The sequence below is a fragment of the Schistocerca gregaria genome, chromosome 6 (assembly GCF_023897955.1).
Source record: "Schistocerca gregaria isolate iqSchGreg1 chromosome 6, iqSchGreg1.2, whole genome shotgun sequence".
In the NCBI taxonomy this organism is placed as follows: domain Eukaryota; kingdom Metazoa; phylum Arthropoda; class Insecta; order Orthoptera; family Acrididae; genus Schistocerca; species Schistocerca gregaria.
The window spans coordinates 463,904,330-463,922,679 of NC_064925.1; the positions used below are offsets into that span (position 1 = coordinate 463,904,330).

At 37.2% G+C, this 18,350-nt stretch overlaps 1 protein-coding gene across 2 annotated transcripts in view; it reads left to right on the forward strand.

Moving 5' to 3' along the window:
* The window catches only part of LOC126277993 (transmembrane protein 87A), a 90,430-nt gene that overhangs the window by 61,303 nt on the left and 10,777 nt on the right, over nt 1-18,350 (forward strand). For both annotated transcript variants that reach the window (XM_049977666.1, XM_049977667.1), the window contains exons 11-15: nt 1,587-1,690; nt 6,222-6,298; nt 6,383-6,441; nt 17,212-17,264; nt 17,407-17,434. In XM_049977666.1, the coding sequence (XP_049833623.1) occupies nt 1,587-1,690; nt 6,222-6,298; nt 6,383-6,441; nt 17,212-17,264; nt 17,407-17,434 (321 nt within the window). The remainder of the gene's footprint in view (nt 1-1,586; nt 1,691-6,221; nt 6,299-6,382; nt 6,442-17,211; nt 17,265-17,406; nt 17,435-18,350) is intronic.

Genomic DNA, 18,350 nt, shown 5'->3' on the forward strand with positions numbered 1-18,350 from the left:
CTGGTCTCATACAAACACCGGAGAATGTCTCCCATAGCATAATACTGCTCCTACCAGCCTGCGACCATAGAGTGCAACATGTTTTGAGCTGCTGTTCACCTCAATGATGGTGTTTGTGGAGACAACCGTCGACCTAATGTAGCAAAAATGTGATTCACCCGAAGAGCCGACCTGTTTACATTGAGCGACGATCGAATCCCAATGGTCCCATGACTGCTGCAATTGTAATTGACGATGTTTTGTGTCGACGTGTGAACACACAGCACTGCTCTACTGTGGAGTTCCAAGTTCAACAGTGTGCTCTGAAACACACTGAGAAGCAGTAATATTGGCAAGGAAGGAGGTAGGCATGGGGAGATGTGTGGAGGAATATTGGAGGGAAAGACAGGTGGAAGTAGAAAATATGGAGTGAAAAGGTGTCGTTCACAGAACTGAGAGCTAGAGGAGAATGATGGGAAGGAGGTGGCATTTTGACAGGATGATGTGCAAAGTGGTAGAAGAGAAAGAGATATTTATGAAATGGAATTAAGGAGACCTTAGAGGTTTATGCCAAGGGAATTGAGAGAACTTCTGATGTACTGGATTGATAGTTCCCACTTATATAGGTAAGAGAAGCCATTGCTGCATTGTGGTTCAGGATTACGGTAATGCGGCCATTTTATGCAGGCAGAATGAAAGTGAGAGGCTTATTTATGAGACCATGATACTGAGCTCATTTGTAAGAGATTTAGAGTCATTGGAGCCAGTAAGGAAGTAAGGAGTTCGTGGAAAGTTTTCATGTGGTGGCTAGGTGGAAGAGATGGAGGGAGATTGTATTTGTTTGAAATAAGTTGTGTAGATGCTTATCAATTACTGTGAACAGTAAGGTGTATGCCGTGTTTCCATTGAAGTGTACTATAGTCATTAAAGCATCTCACAGAACTGTTTTTCTCTTTGTGTTTCTCAATTAAAAAGAGAGAGAGAGAGAGATAACATAGAGAGAGACTGAATAGTGCACTAGTGAAAATGTGTTATTGAACAGCTTCTTACTATACATTCTAGAGGAGATTGACTATATTTTAGTAATTGCATTGGTACAGTGGGATAGCCAATTTAGAAATTATTTGTGTGTGTACTAACAACATTTGGGGTTGCAGCACCCACACACACATGCTTGGAACAGCTACAAGTGGGAACAACAAGAAGTGAGATAGCCAAATATAGAAACAACACAGCTTAATTCTTTTAATAAAGTAAACATGGCAACCAGCCACTGTTTTTACTTTATTGTGAGAATTAAACTGTATTTTCATGCAGCCATGGCCCCACCATGTCAGTTTTCAACAAAATAACACAAACAATAATGTGAAGTAGCGATACATGACAGTACACAACCTCAACAAAGACACTGGATGGTCTGGAAATGTAGACATTACGTTTTTAGTTTTGATGCTAAGATACTGCTACACAGCCTGGGATAATTTTTAACCACAGTTCAGTTTTATATTTGTTATGAACAATTAGGAATTGGTGGATGAAATTTTGATATTCTTCATCATTAATGAAGGCCAAGCAAGTTCTTTAGTAATAGTCTTGTTTTCTTTCAGGACTGGAAAGAACTATGGGTTGATGATGCTTACTGGCATCTTTTATTTTCTATTATCCTGTTAGTCATAATGGTGCTGTGGAGACCAACAAACAACAACCAAAGGTATGTTATATCATCAATTGCACCTGCACTCAGTATTTTGGTTTGGTTATGTGCATAGATAAATGCGTGCTTCGTGAAAGAGCATCATCAGAGGCTTTCAATTTTTGTTAGCAACTAACAACAGTAAATGACATAAAATTTATTTAAAATTAGTAACTGTGCTGCTTGAACAATATGTATCTATTAATGCGGTAAAGCAGCACAAGCACTGGCTTGCTACCAACTTGGGAGCACTTTCGACTGCTCGCTGCCTGGTGCCCGTGTTAGAGAGAAGTGTCGTTCTGTTCTCTGCTCACAAGGCTTTGAAACAGATATAACATTTGCTTTGATCAATTTGTTCTGATTATGACAATAGGTTTAACTAGTTGGAGTGTCATGCCTCTATTATTTGAGAAGACATCTCTGATTATCTGGATTAATTTGTTTGAGCATATCAAATTCTACCAGGAAGTATAACGTGCACAACACTACACTTCTTCACAGTGGATCAGGAACAGGTAGAAGTTGAAACTTACGGAAAGCTAGTCGCCACACTTAAAGGCAATGCCTCAGGAAACACTATGTCTAAAAAATTCTTGCTATAGAGTTGCTGCAGCAGTTCATGCGGTGCAGTTCATAGATATTTTATTAGCTCTGGAAGAAACACTTGAAGTTTGTGGTTTTTCTGCTGTGTTTGACAAAAGCACAGGTGTACAGGGTGCAACAAAAAGGCATGGCAAAACTTTCAGGAAACATTCCTCGCACATAGAGGAATAAAATGTTATATAGACATGGGTCAAGAAACAATTTATTTTAATGTTTGAGCTAATTTTCTACTTCTTCATAATCTCATTAATCAAAAAACACAGAAACAGGACGTACCAGCATTACATGAAATTTTCAAAATAACCTCTTGGTTACGTTTAGTTAGAATGTACAGTAAGCTGTAATTCTTAGGTTCACCACCAGTGATTTTTGTTCCAATTAAACAAAGATAATGTTGATATCAGATTCACTTCATTGCTTGTGTTGACATGCAGCTGACTTCATTCCTTTACTAGTATCATACACATAGCATCAGCTCTTCCGAATTTGCCCCAGACATGCTTTCCGGTAAAATGCAGTGGAAGAGTACTCAAATGTGGAGTTGGTAGATGCCCATTTGCTGTATGGATTGGCAAATAGTAATGACCATGGTACTGTGGAGGAGATTTCCAGAATGGTAGTGCCCCAACAGAGCAAATGTGAAGCAGTTGATTATAGTCTTTGGGAACGTGGGACATTCAAGCCTACTACACATGGCTGGGGGAGATGTAGGACGTGGACATCTTCACTGTAGGAGTAATTTCTTTGTGCAGTTGACTACAACCTTGGTGTCAGCATATGGCAGGTGCAACAAGTAATGTTGACCACATGTCTGTCTGAAAGTGCTACATGAGAATCTACTGTATCCGTTCCATGTGCAGTGTGTGCAGGCACTAACAGTAGCTGATTTTCATTCAACAGTGTGACAACCCTGTACTTTATCGCAACAATGTGTCAACCCCACATGTGCTATCCACAGATCAGGCATCATTTTGAAGATTGTGTTGGTGACTTGTAGAAACTGAGCTCTAATATGGAAATAAAGCATTTCCTGACCCACATCCATGTAACATATTTTCGTCCTGTACATGTAAGAATTGTTTCCTGAAAGTTTGGCTATAGCTTTGTGTTACACCCTGTATTTTGCTGTGATGTTTCTAGTATTTGTACCTAGTGTCAAGATGGAGATGTGTGGAAGTGAGAAACTTACAGATGTAGTGCCTCTAAATTACAAGACAACTGGACAAGCTATATTTATAGTTTCATAATATTCTGTGTCAAACGTAAAGTTGAATTGGAATAAACTTGATGTAGTACTAATCACCAAATTTCAGCTTGATTTTGCCTGTGATTTGGAGAAAAATACATGTAATCAACTTGGGAAGAGTGTTTAGAGTATTTCATTCCAGACTTTGAATTTCGATTTAGACTGTTTTTCTGAAGTTTGAGGTTTTTGTAGAATCTTAACCCGGCGAGGAGGTGATAAAAGAAAGACAGTATGTCAAGGATGTGGTGAGTCATAAGTATTTATTGGTGCTGTTTTAAGAAAAGATGGGAAATTAGTCACATAATCAGTAATAAATCAGCCTGGCAGTCAATTCCTGTGAAGATTCTCTGCTGAACTCTCAGATTCTCGTATGCAAAGTCCTCTGGAATCCAGGTATTTCTTTTCGGGCTATCAGATATTCATTGACAAGTATATGGCTTTGTGTTTTGATAAAATTAGAATGTTTTTGGGTCTTATTATTATTTTATTGATGAACAATATCAGTGTTTATGCCAACCCTATTCAATTTGCATGGAACACTGTCTGAGGAAATTTTCTTGTATTGGGTCTTACATCATACAACTTGTTTACAATGCCTACTCCACCTTTCATTCAATTATAAAGCATTTTTATCTCTGATTTCTTCTTCTCTCCAGTCCATTCATCAATCTGAGCATTGTGGGGAAGACTAGATATGAGCAATACAGGTTTGTTTTTCTTTGGTATACAAGACACAAACCCAACTGGAAATCGTGAATAAAATGTTCTTGGTTTTCAAGCCGCGTCAATTCGAATAAAATCCTTGAGCTTTTCATGACCATCTCCACCATCGTCCTTTTCATGACCATCTCCACCATCGTCGTCAGGAGTTCACTGAACCATCGTCGTCAGGAGTTCACTGACTGCCGGGGCTACTGCGGTTTCTCACTTATATAGGCATGATAACATCAGCAGCAGCCAACCAGATAAACCCAGTGTGGCGCGTGTGTAAATCAACCTGGGCAGCTAGCAGAGCTTTTGCACATGGCAGCACCGGTGACGTCAGGTGGTGCCAAGGGCAGGCGCCACGTTTGAAACAGCCACTCCCGTGCCATGCATCTGTCTTTGCTTTCTTTCGATGTCCAACGCCCGCCCCCATGCCCTCCTGAGTGTGTACCCCTGATCTCTGTTGAAATTGTTATTGTTTAAACGAGTCTCGGCTGCTTCCTCCTGGCTAATATTATAGTTTGATTTCACAGCTGATAATACACAACGCACAAGGTGTTAATTTCTTTACCACTTCATCTGGCAAACCAGAATTCTGTAATAACTTCCCTATCTTTCTGACAATGGCCTGTGTGGGATCACGACTAAGCTTGCGGTACGTGGTGTCTTCTAATAAATATAGCATCTTCAGGTGGTAGTTTGCAGAGTTCAGAACAATGGTGGCATTCCCTTTGTCAGCTGGCAAGACAACCAAGTCTTCATTCTCATGTAATAACCATAAGCAACATTATGAAGTAATGCCGAAATATAACAAAATATAGAAAATATTTAAAATGTAATGAGAGAAAGAAAAATCGTGTTTGTTGGACATTTATTGCAAATGCAGGACGTAAATTAACTGATAACATTCTCAAATATTTGTGGGGGAAGAAATCCACAACAAGCTGGTTCAGCGAAGTAAAGGATGATTTAGAAAGAAATAGTATAAAAATAGGAGATATAAATAACAGAATACTTTCAGGAAAAGTATTGAAAATGGAAAGATTCCACGACAGTGTAGCTAAAAAGGCTGATTCAAAATGGTCTGATAGCAGAAAGAAGAAATATAGTGAACAGATAACAGCATACTGGAAGAAAACAAAAGAACAAAGAATGAAGAATTATAATTCGAATGAGGTCCTCAGATGTCTATTTGTTGGGGGGAGGAAGGTAACTTTTTGCTATCCATATCAGTAGCCCCTGAATATTTCTTGGGCGATTGCTGTATCAAAATGTGCTAGGAATGAACATTTCCATGAGGTTCCTATCATGTTTTGATGCAGCCATTGACCAAGCAATATTTATGCGCTATTGATAATATCAAGTCAGTTGAAGCGAAAACAGCATTTGAACAATGCACGTACCAATTGACTGAAACAAACTGTAAGAACTGTACAGTGCCAGATGGAGAGTATTTTGTACCAATGTAGTTGCTTTCTGTCTAATTCTATTGAAGTGAGTATTAATTTTTTAACAAAAAATATCATTATTAATATGATAAATGAGAAGCACAGGCAATCAAGGTGCTGTGATACTCCATTATTACGTCAAGAATACTTGTCCAGATGCCTTCAGTTCAGTTGTGCAGTTTATGGAAACATTTACGTTTGTGGTGTTTCATGTTATAACCAGTTACTGCATGTTCAGGCTGTTCCTAAGAATTCCTATCTGTGTATTGGAAGCAAAGTTGCAGATACAATGCACTAAAGTACCCTGGCTTTGGTCATCATCCTTTATTATTAAAATGTCAGACATAAGTTTGATGAATTTCTGTGATATGTCCAAAATTTTCATTATTTACATTATGTCAGTACGATGTCACTTAAGAAAAATGTAATTTTATGATTGGAACTTTGTCTTCCTTTTATAGTTGTTTTTTGTATTTCGTTGTGTGTGATGTGGATTATGTGGTTATGTTCTGCTTTCTCATGTTTTTCATCTCTGTGGTTGCTTCAGGTATGCTTTCACACCACTCTTAGATGCACCAGAAGATGACGACGAGGAGGATGAACAATTTGTCAATGATGCTTTTGGTTTGTAAAACAAATATCATTGCTGGAAACCTTTTGTTTTGTATTTAGGTTGTGTTCTACATTAACACCTGTTTTTTATTTTAGGGGTGAAAATGCGAGGCAACAGGAGTAATTCTCCTAAGCCAAAGTCTTCTAATTCTGTTGTAAGTATCATGCGTTTTGTTTCTCTACTTAGAATAATTTTGTCATAAGCTCTAAATAGAATTGTTTGTTAAAAAAAACTTCATAAGAAGCTAAGAATTTAATTTGATAAAAGATACTAAAATTTAAACTCATGCTTGATAAATTAGCGCAGTGGAGGATGGCAAAAGTAACCCTTAAGAGAAAAAACTTCTTGTGCTGAATGAGAAGTGGAATTTGCTGTTAAGCATCTCAAGGCTTATGTTAAAGAGTGAAGTACCAGACTTGAATACTGAATGTGGTGCAGTGGAATTGCCCTCAGACAGCTGAACCAGTAACAGCAAAACTGCCAGCCAGTGTGGCCAAGCGGTTCTAGGCGCTTCAATCTGGAACCGCTATAGTCGCAGGTTCGAATCCTGCCTTGGGTGTGGATGTATGTGATGTCCTTAGGTTAGTTAGATTTAAATAGTTCTAATTTCTAGGGGACTGATGACTCAGATGTTAAGTCCCCTAGTGCTCAGAGCCATCTGAACAGCAAAACTTTTCCCAACCTTGTTAACATTTGACTGTTGCTCATGTTGTTCATCATCATGTGGGGAGAAGATTACGAGAACAGTAAGGCTCATGCTGGAGCGAAAGGCAGTATGAGCAATTTCTGGAATATATAAAAATCACAGAATACTACACCCAGTTCATTTATAGATGAAAATAATTTTGTCTACAGTACAAAAGAGGATGTAAGTTACACACCATATCTCACCACTGGTAGATACGTCTTAAGGCAGATGTGTACTGCATTCCGTCCTCTTACCTCTCTTCTATGCCTCTTCAGTAACCTGCTGGTAATTTCATCCATGTTTAGTTTCCTCTGTCTATCCAGTGCCTTTGTTTCTCTTTCCCTGTCTTCCCAACAATCTTTACTTAGATGACCTTTCATTGCATGCAGTTTCTTTGGAATACATGTCCCAGCATAGATGATTGTGTCAGTCTTTTCATTTCAATTAGTTTTCTTTCCTTTTCTATTATTCTGGTTATTAATCAGTGTCAGTCCGTTCTGTTTTAAACAGTTTTCTCCAAAACTAAATTTCAAAACTGTCCAAATATTTTTTTTTTTTTTTCGACTGTCAAAGATTCACTGCCACACTGTGTACAGCAAACATGATAATAATGATGATGACGTGTCAGTGTATGCTGATTTTTGTGGGTGCAGGTCATTCATAAATAATTAGGTTCAGGAGATGATATGTTAACATATGTTAACTTCAGCAACTTGTACTTAATGTGTGGAAAGTGATATTGCAGTAATTCAGTGGTTTTCATGACAAACTGAAGCTTGTTGTCAAAGAATGGTCCACCTCAGTGAGTTTTTACTGTTGATGGGCTGACACTCTAGAAGTCCTTCTTGCGATCAGATAACCACAACTATATATCTGTCTCTAAGTTAATTTCCTTGAAGTATCACATATTTTTACTCTGTAACAGAGTACGCACTGTGATGACCATTGGTGACAATGTAAAACTATATCATGTAAATAAAGAAGTCTGTTACTGTATCCATATCTTTTGTGGGCAGCACATTGCCATTCTCATGGCTGAGTATATCTCATGAACTGAATCTTAAGTCTCAGCTTACCACTACTTCCATTTATATTCCCCAACCTCCACAGCTGTTCTACTATGCATTTGTACAAGTATCCCTAAGAGGGAGGATGTAGTAGAGAAGAGACACACCTAAAAAAGAAAAGAAAAGAAATTCACAGTTTAATTTTTGAACTTCTGGGGAAATTCCTAATTTTTCATCATACAAACTCGTGAGGCAATTTTTAAAGGCCAGTGGCATAATCATCCTCATATACTTTGATCTATGTTTATAACACAACACCATCCAGCCATCTCAACATCTTAAATCTCGATTTGGAGGAGGGAAAAATTCAGTTGTGAAGGACCAGTGTTTCTCAGAATCCAGCAGCATTTGTGTAGAATAATGATTTGTTTTATAAGGAAATATCAATCACAAATTCCAAAATTAGCTTTCTCATGAATATTCATTACTAAGATAGAAATGACGAACATGATAGTACAGTCAACAGTGATTTGACCATTGGTGCATGTAAAATTAGTTCTGTAATTCTGTAGTCAGGAATGTCCAGGAGCATATATCCTGAATTTAAATACTAACATGCAAACTTTCGTAATACATTCAACATTATTCATATCAGTTATTTTCAGATCATCCTAGCACAGTAACATCAGATTGGACATCCCAGCATTGCAGCCTTGGAATACGAGGACTGTTCAAAAAAAATTCTGGAACTCTGTCCACAAAATTTATCTGTGCTTACCTTTTAGTTATTGTGCATTGTCTTTTTCACAATTGATACAACACACCCAACACTGTTTTCACTTCTGGAATCAGTTTTGGTATGCCTCTTGTTGGATCATGCAAAGCACCGACTGCGAATTTTCTTTGATCTCGTATGTCATTGCCAAATCTTTGTCTTTTCAACCAAGTTTTCAACTTTGGAAATAAAAAAAAAGTCTGCATGGGCCAGGTGTGGAGAGTACAGAGGATGAGGCAGCACAATGATTTGGTTTTGTTTGTGCAATAGTCACACACCAACAGGGATGAAAGTTCAGGTGCATTATCATTATGCTAGAGCCATGAATTGTCCCCCCACATTTCAAACCGTTTCCTTCTGTCATTCTGTCACAGGCATTGCAATATGTCCCAGTAGTACCATTAACAGTTTGTCCCTGTGGCACAAATTTATAAAGAACTAATGCTTCAAAGGCAAAGAAAACTATCAGCATGGTTTATAGACATTTTACGTGACTTGGTGAGCTTCTTTAGGCCTTTTACAACCTTTCATGACCAATTGTGGAAATTGTACCTTGGTCTCAACATTGTAACTGTAGCACCATGTCTCATCACCAGTTATGGTTCTCTTGAGGAACATCTTGTTCTTATTTGTGTGATCCAAAAGCTCTTCACAGATTGTGAGGCGAAGGTCTTCCTGATCTTTACTCATGCATTGTGGGACAAACTGCGATTTTGTGGGACAAACTTGGCGACAACACGATACATTCCAGGATGCTTTGTCAGAATTTTATGACACGATCCAACTGAAATGTTACATCCTTCTGCAACCTTGTGGACAGTCATTTTTCAGTTGGCATGCACAATTTCATTGATGTTCCTGACATGATTGTTGTTGGTAGACATCGAAAGGTGTTTTGAACCTGTGTCATCTTTAACTCCGTCCAGCCATTTTTAATTGAGTGAACCATTTATAACAATGAGTATGGCTTAAGCACTCATCGCCGTAGGCTTTTTGCATCATTGGTGTGTCTCTGTAAAGGTTTTCTTGAGTTTAACACAACATTTAATACAGACACATTGCTGCTCCTCTAACTCTGTCATCTCGAAATTCACAAACTGTACAACACAACATTCTGCTCAATACAGCACTGAATAATAACTAACAGAGATACAATGATGAAATTTCTGGCAGTTACACATTAATCCTTTTGGTGCCGTGCGATTTTCAAGGAATCAGCTGAAAAGTGCCAGGCAATTTTGTAGTGAATTGCAGAAGTTTGTTAAACTTACCATAAAATCTGAACCATTTATCATAGGACCTCAATTTTATAGTTAGAACCTTCAGCTACAGGAATATGAGCAGAGAACACTATTAGGCCTCATACTTCTAAAGAAAACAATATTTGTATTAGTATTTTTGTACGGAAACAATTAAAACTTTGGTTTTAAGTCATATTTAGCCACATGTAATATAACTGAACTTAAAATTTGTCTTCATATTATCAATATACATAGTATTCTGAATGATATAATTTTTGGTGATGTGTTTCTGTCACATTTTAGAAAATAATGCACCCTGAAAAAACTGATGCGAAAAATGGGCAAAACATCTATAATACCAATTAAGTCTTAGGGCCATGTATTGACACATACATGTTGACAAACACATTTGGGATGTAATCCCTTCTTACAGAGTACACACATTGTTCTTGATTGTTGCCTCATATCTTTTGTAGAGCCACACAACACAGGCTCGCTCCTTCTTTCCCAGTAATATTTCTACACCATACACTGTGGGGGTGCCGCATTTGCACTTGGTGTAGTAGGTGCTAAGTTTTGTATCTGGGACAAAGTGCAGATGATTTTGCTGTTGAATTTCAGACGTGTGAGTGGTATCTCGGACGAATATAGATTTTCTTTATAAAGAAAGTAAGCATTCAGAAACATTCTGTCAGTTATTGCTGATAATCACTTTTCTTCCGCAGTTTTACAGTCTTCCTCTCATCCAGATAACAGTACATCGTCATATCTGAGGAATTAATCCCTCCCATGTATTTATTATATTGAAATATGACATCAGGTTTCTTTATTGGTTGTCATTTGCAAATACTTCTCTCTGACACTGTTGCAGTAGAGGAGGAACTGATCAACAGAACTGGATTTTTCTGTGACTTCTTTTCCCTGAAGCCACAGAGAAGCACAAAGGCCTTTCTAAAGAATTTGACATGCCCAATATCAAATTTGGAAAGAAGATTAGGTGGGACGAATTTTCTGTTCCTCCGTATTGTGCCAGTGAAGAAGGTTCCCATGGAATACAGTTTTTCCACTACTGGAATTGAAATTGTCACAGAAAATGTGGTACCCCTTGTTCATGTAATTACTAAGAGCAAGTAATTTTGCAATAACTAAATAGCCTAATACGTGCTATTTTACCTCCACTCTGTCAGCTTCACATCTTGCTCCACAGTACACACAAAATCCAAGGCAGTAGTTTACCACAGAACCACATAGCACCCAGAACTTAACACCCCATCTGTGGTGATGTTTATTACGGAGATACTGGATGAGTTGAGAATGAGTTGTAGAGCCAACAAGACTTTTGTCAACACTCAACTGTTGATGAGGCGTATAATGGTGACGAAACACATTATTGACAATGTTCAGCATAATATCAAACTTTGCATTGGGGTCATACACTTAATGCCCAGGAGGGTGCAATTTTGTATTATCTATCAAGTGGAAAAATTTTAGGTGCTACTGAAATCTATTTCGCAAAAACATTCGGGTAAACCATGGAGTTGCCATATTTTCGTCTGTGGACCAGTAACTAAAAATTGTCTGTTTCTTTACGAGTCCCATACTTAGTATTACTGCCACAAAAGCCCTCTTTTCTGGCACTGAGGAAGGATACTACTTTCTCACAAGAGTTCACTGATAAGTTTGAAATAGCCGGGCACATCTGTTTGTTTTCGTTGCCACTATTGTCAACAGTTGCATTGGGGGTGGGGGGAAACAAGTTAAAAAAATCAGTTGGCTTAGCATTTATTGGTACATGTTTGGGGCCTGGCAATTCCAAAAATGTGAAGCGGTGCACCATATTACCTTCGAAATGAATGAAAAAACAACCTTGTGTTTGAAACTTGAAAATATTGATTATTGGCAAAGACAATCGAACGAAGTACTTGACGACTATTTTTTGACCTTCGTTTGTCTTCCTGACATCGATATACCACAATCTGCCTTAGTTTGAAAGTAAGTGTGCAAAAATGGCAGTACGATTAGATCATACCTGGCACTTTTTGTGCGTACCGCGCGATCCAATTAGATCGTATTTGGCACTGAAAGGGTTAAATACAGGCCTGCATTTTGCTCCATCATCCATCTACTTACCAGGCGGCAGCAGCAGATCACACATACATTGGTTTTGAAATATACAAGTTTTTGGAGCCAGTGGCTCCTTCTTCTGGAACACGGGTTGACGAAGTAGTTAGAGGGACGAAGCAAAAGGACTGGTGAGATGTAAGAAATGAGGAGAGTTCGGGAAAGTCCCCCGGGACCCCAGTCCAGAGGAGACTTACTATTTGCTACGCCTCACTAGTCCTTTTCCTTCACCCTTTTTCCTACCCCTTCAAACCTTGAACTTGAAAATTTTGATACCTTTTGTGTGTTCTCCTGCCACCACTTGGTGAGTAGTCTTTTTTTATGTATCCAATAACATTGTATTTTCAAAAATTGTTTTTGCTGAAAAGTTGTTTGTATAAGATACTGATTTTTGACTCCCCCCCTCCTCCTTCCAGAACTTTTCTGTTGGCTGCATGCATTTGATTGGGAGCTCTTGCATTTGATTGGGAGCTCTTGAGAGTAGCTCAATTTCCTAATTGTACCATACTTAATAGGTGTGGCACTCTTTACAAATCATGATTCAACTCTGGTATGCTTGCCTTCTTTTTACTTCTGACTTGCTAGTCATTGTGTTGTAATATCTTGCATATTATTCCCTAAGCAGTGTTTTATATGACAGAGAACTAATGGTGTGAATTATATCCTCTACAAGACAAGCTACTGTTGAGAGCTACACCAAACCAGTCTTTGGCCTGATAACAATATCATCAACTGGCTGTGTGAATACTGACAATTTGTTGATAACTGTGAAAGAAATAAACATTAGAGCTCTGCAGAAAGCTCAATAACATAGGGAAAAGTGAGATTAGCTTATCTTGTCTGAGTACTAGATGATTGAGTAATAAGGTAGAAGAGTTTCTTGTCTGTTTGGTAAATTTATAGAGAAGTCTGAAAAGGTAGACATACAGTGCCTACCTGAGCATCATATACCTGCATGGTTAGTGTTGTTAAAAACACAAGATTACGTGTTAGCATCGTACTCATGTAGAACTAATACAGGAAAAGGAGTTGTCTCTTATACAAATAGAAAACACAAGTTCAGAAATATTTAAAGAAGCAGATTCTGTGGTGATCAGCACATGGAAGTGTGTGCTTCTAAATGAATACCGAAAAACAGTTTATGTTAATTGTAACTGTTTAGATTTCCACTGGGAAATTTTGAACTGTTTGACATGTGGATTCCTTACTATGCTATCTGTCATGCAGCAACAAGTAGTCAATTGTGACATTTCAATGTAGATTTTCTAAAGGATTAATAGGAAAAACGATCTGGAAACGTTATTTGGATCCTAAAATTTCATCTCATTAACCTTCCAGTATAGTTCAATTAAGATAGCAGGACTCTAATTGATAATGTTTCCTTTGACAAAGCTCAAAGCAAGAAAATAACTCTATACCTTTTAGCAAATGAACTCCCTTACCATGACGCACAGTTAATTGGGATAAAACAGTACACATTCCCCTCATTGAAAATCAATTAGAATAACTGAGCAGGTGGTCGAGTGGTTCTAGGCCCTACAGTCTGGAACTGCGACCACTACGGTCGCAGGTTTAAATCCTGCCTCGGGCATGGATGCGTGTGATGTCCTTAGGTTAGTTAGGTTTAAGTAGTTGTAAGTTCTATGGGACTGATGACCTCAGAAGTTAGTCCCATAGTGCTCAGAGTTGTTTTAATAACTGAGCACTCCAGCACAAATATTTTTAAGGATAGTTTACAAGAGTTGGCATGGGATGAAGTTTGTAGTAAACCAAACCAAATGCTATTGTAAAGGTTAATCTATTCCATGATAAGTTCGTATCATTATTTGAAAAACAGGTTTCCTCTTAAGTTAGTCAGAAAGGAAATTTATCAGCCATCTAAAAAACCATAGATTACAAGAGGGGAAGCAGTTGGTGAAAGGAAAATGGAAATTACCTGTTTGCAAGAACAAGTAAACGTTCTGCAATATTGCACACTACAAAAAGTACTCAAAATTACTAAGAAAAGTTGTTATAAGTCAAGGAACATCACATCAGAAATTAATAATTATGATAGACAGGACAACAGGCTACAGAACTGGGTAACATCACTATTGATGAAAGTAGGAGGGCTACAAATGCTGTCATAAGTAGAAAGTATGTTTAAAACTCATTTTTTTCCAATGTAGTAGAAAACACAGGGCAAGCAGTTCAAGAGAAAAATCAAAGCAGTATGTTGCAAAAGCAATTCTCATAAAATTCAACCAAACAAATGTTTTGCCATCTCCTAGTGAAATTGAGAAAATTGTGCATTCTCTCAAAAGTAAATTTTATCTATCTGGTGGTATTTCCAATGAGGTATTAAACACTTGTTCTCACGTGATATGCTTTGTCCCTTCTGAAATCTGTAATTCAGCATTAACTCAAGAGCATTTTACCAAAGATATTGTAATATGCTATTGTTAAGTCTGTCTGTAAATGTTAATAACTGCTTGACTCATTTTACTAATAAACATTTTCCGAAGAGATGGTGATGTATTCCAGAATGGCATCCCTCCTGAGCAACACTATTACTCTCATTAAATCACAACTTGGACTTCATAAGAGATGCTCAGTGCCATTTACAAGTTCACTTTCAACATTTTGCAAGCATTAAATAATGCCACTGTTTGGTATTTTCTGTAACTTAAGGCACTTAACTACATGTATCATAACATTCTCCTAAATAAATTGATGTTTCATGAAATTGGCACTGTTAACCAATGGATGGTGATGTATCAAACCGAAAGAATGCAGAAAGATGTACTCAGTAATTCAGCCAATATAAATGGGTGAGAAATCACATATGGGGTTCCCCAAGTCTTGGTCTTAACACTCACTATTGTTTCTAGTATTTAAATGACCTTCCATCTGATATACAAGAAGAATTATTTCTTTTTGTAGATGACACCAGTATTGTAACCAGTCCAAACACATACAGAAAAAAGAATAAATGGTAAATAATGTTCTTGAAAGTATATTTGAATGGTTTTCTGCAAATGATCTCGATCTCAAAAAGATACGAAATATTCAGTTGTGCACATCTAAAGATACTACACCAGCACAACACATGGTGAGAAAATAATAGACAAGGATGAAACTTCAAAAACATTTTAGGTGTCCCTTCTGATCACAATTTAAACTAAAAAAAATAATAAAAAAATGTAGAACACACACAACGACCTAGTTCAGCCACATTTGCACTTGGTCTTGCAAATCCTGGGGGGAGACAAAATCAGTATGATAACATATTTTGTGTCTTTTCATTCAGTAATGTCATATGGAATACAATACTGGGGTAACTCATCTTCAGAAAAGAAAGCCTTCATTGTGTAGTAAGATTAATATGTGATGCTCATCCATCGTGTAGACGTCTGTTTAAGAAGTTGTGAGTTTATTTCCTCACATAAAGGTTTTTTTTTTTTATGAATGATCCACTATAGGTAAACCGGAGCAATGATGTACTTAATTACAATACCAGAAGAAAAAAATGACATTCTTTACTCCACATTACAGTTGCCTTTAGCAGAAAAAGGGGACAATGCTGTAACCAGAATTTTTGATTGCTGATCCAGTGACGTAAAATCTCTGCTGGACAATAATGTTATATTTGAAAACAAGTTGAAGCTTCTCCTTGATAACTCCTTCCATTCTGAAGAAGAATTTCTGTTCGTGTAAAAGATGGTGTTAGGAGTTAATAATCCCCATCTGTAATTTAAAAACTAAATAAATAAAAATACATAAAAAACTCTTTAAAATAGTCAACATGTAGCCTATTTACATTATGACTAGTCGTATAAATGGTCTATGGAACATGAAACCAACCAACCACCATATGTAGGAAATTAAAAATGTCTCACCATCGAACAAAATTAATGATTTGCTAAGTTTTTACGTGTTGTACATACATGGGAATACATTTTCTAATGGTACCAAATTATCGACTTTTTGTGGAACTTAATCCTTTTTCATTTTCATTGCTTCTTTCGTCACTATGTATTATAACATGTTCATAGTTTGATTGGAGATTTAAAAAACTGTGAATGTTCTGCTGTTTGTGTGTTATGCAATTGTCTCTTTGGCTCACATAGCCATTCTCAACTAACCACTGCAAGTAGTATTGTAAATTAGAAAGCATGTTTAACAGAGGATTCACAATCTCGCATTTTAGTTTTGATACAGTTTGCATTTTGTTAGCTTTTGTAAGTGCTTTACTTTATGTGTATTAAAAGTATCTTAGCTATTAAACAATGCATTTGTCTTTATTCTACTATTCATTTCTTGGGGCTCTTGTTTTACATCTTTCTAACTAAAAGTCTTGAGTTCGATTCAGAGATGAAATTTGATACACAGCACCATTATTTTTGTATCATACCCATGTCTTCAGCAGCAGCACCACAGTTTAGTGTATTTGTTAGAGTAAGGACAAATTTCTGAAAGTCTTTGTATGGAGCGTAGCTACGAATGGAAGTGAAATATGGATGATAAATAGTTTAGACAAGAAGAGAATAGAAGCTTTCGAAATGCAGTGCCACAGAAGAATGCTGAAGATTAGATTGGTAAATCACATAACTAATGAGGAGGTACTGAACAGAATTGGGGAGAAGAGGAATTTGTGGTACAACTTGACCAGAAGAAGGGATTGGATGGTAGGACATGTTCTGAGGCATCAAGGGATCACTAATTTAGTATTGGAGGGGCAGAGTGGAGGGTAAAAATCATAAAGGAAACCAAGAGATTACACTAAGGCAGATTCAGAAGGATGTAGCTTGCAGTAGTTACTTGGAGATCAAGAAACTTGCTCAGTATAGAGTAGCCGGAACCAGTCTCTGGACTGAAGACCACAACAACAACAACAACAACGGCAAATCAGCTCAAAGATTATTACAGTTACAAAGCTGAAGTATTGAGCATCAGCAATGTATGTTTAACACAAAGTTGTATGTTGTAACTGTTCTTTGTTGTTTGTGCAAGGACGATCACATTTTTGGTGGTGGCTTTGCAGCCTTATACTTGACTCATATACGGTATTTTTCTCCAATTTTTTAAAGTCATGTTTTATGTTTCTTTGCAGGAAGATGACCTGAAATGGGTTGAAGAAAACATCCCATCATCTGTGCCTGACACGTATGTGTTACTTATCATGAGGATAAAGTTTATTTTTTGTACCTGTAGAATGATTTTTCAATAGTGAATAAGCCATATTAAATACTCTATGTTAATTACGTTTGTATATTGGAGCTAAAATGAGTCTTTCCCTTCTTTACAGTGCATTACCTATCTTGGATTCAGATGAGGTAAGTTATGTCTTCTTCTATCTTTCTGATTTCAAAAGGATGGAGGTTAATAGTGTAACTGTTCACTGATGCATTTTGAGGTGGATCAGTCCCTCAGTGGGAAAATGAGGTGAAGTGATTTTGTCAGTCTCATGAAGTGAAGTGATACAGCATAGAAAAAATAAATCAACATACTTGGACAGAGATTTGAGGAGTGCTGCAGTTTATATATCCGTATGCCATCTGTGATTTCATCAAATCAGATCATTGCAGAGAAGGCTCCCTAGTGCTGATTCCATATTTATAATAGTAATAACAATGATTTTCTTCGCAGTACATATAGTCAGTTATCATAGAGTAATTGCATACCATTATGTATTGCTGTAATCAGTTTCTGTTATATGCTAATCAGCAGTTGGATCCAGTTCTCATACCTTTCAGATACGTAGCTTCATCTCACATCCTTTGAGACATTGTAAAAGACTGTACTCTCATTTCTGTGGTAGCGATGTATATGAGCATAAGCTTTTGTCGCCACAGTATCTTTCAGTAATATTCTTTTGAATATGCAACATCCATCATAATATGATAAAACTACAAATTTTAGGCTACTATTGCACACCACAGTCATCAGTTGCACATCTAGAATAATAGTGTTGAAGAGATGGTAGTTGTGTTCATTAGAGGTGCACAACACTTGGGTCATTATCACTACAGGTGAAGTAAATAGAAATTATATATAAATAGATGTGGTGTTACACTGGGATGTAATAAAAGTTTGAAACACGTAAGATGTAGTAAGGAATATCCAAAAGTGGGGCTTGCTTTTTCAGAGCATTGTCAGTAGATGGTTGGAAGCGTGTGTGGAAATTTTTAGGGGTGGATGACAACCTGAACAGAAATTTATTAGACTTTCAAATTGCTAATTGCCATTGCC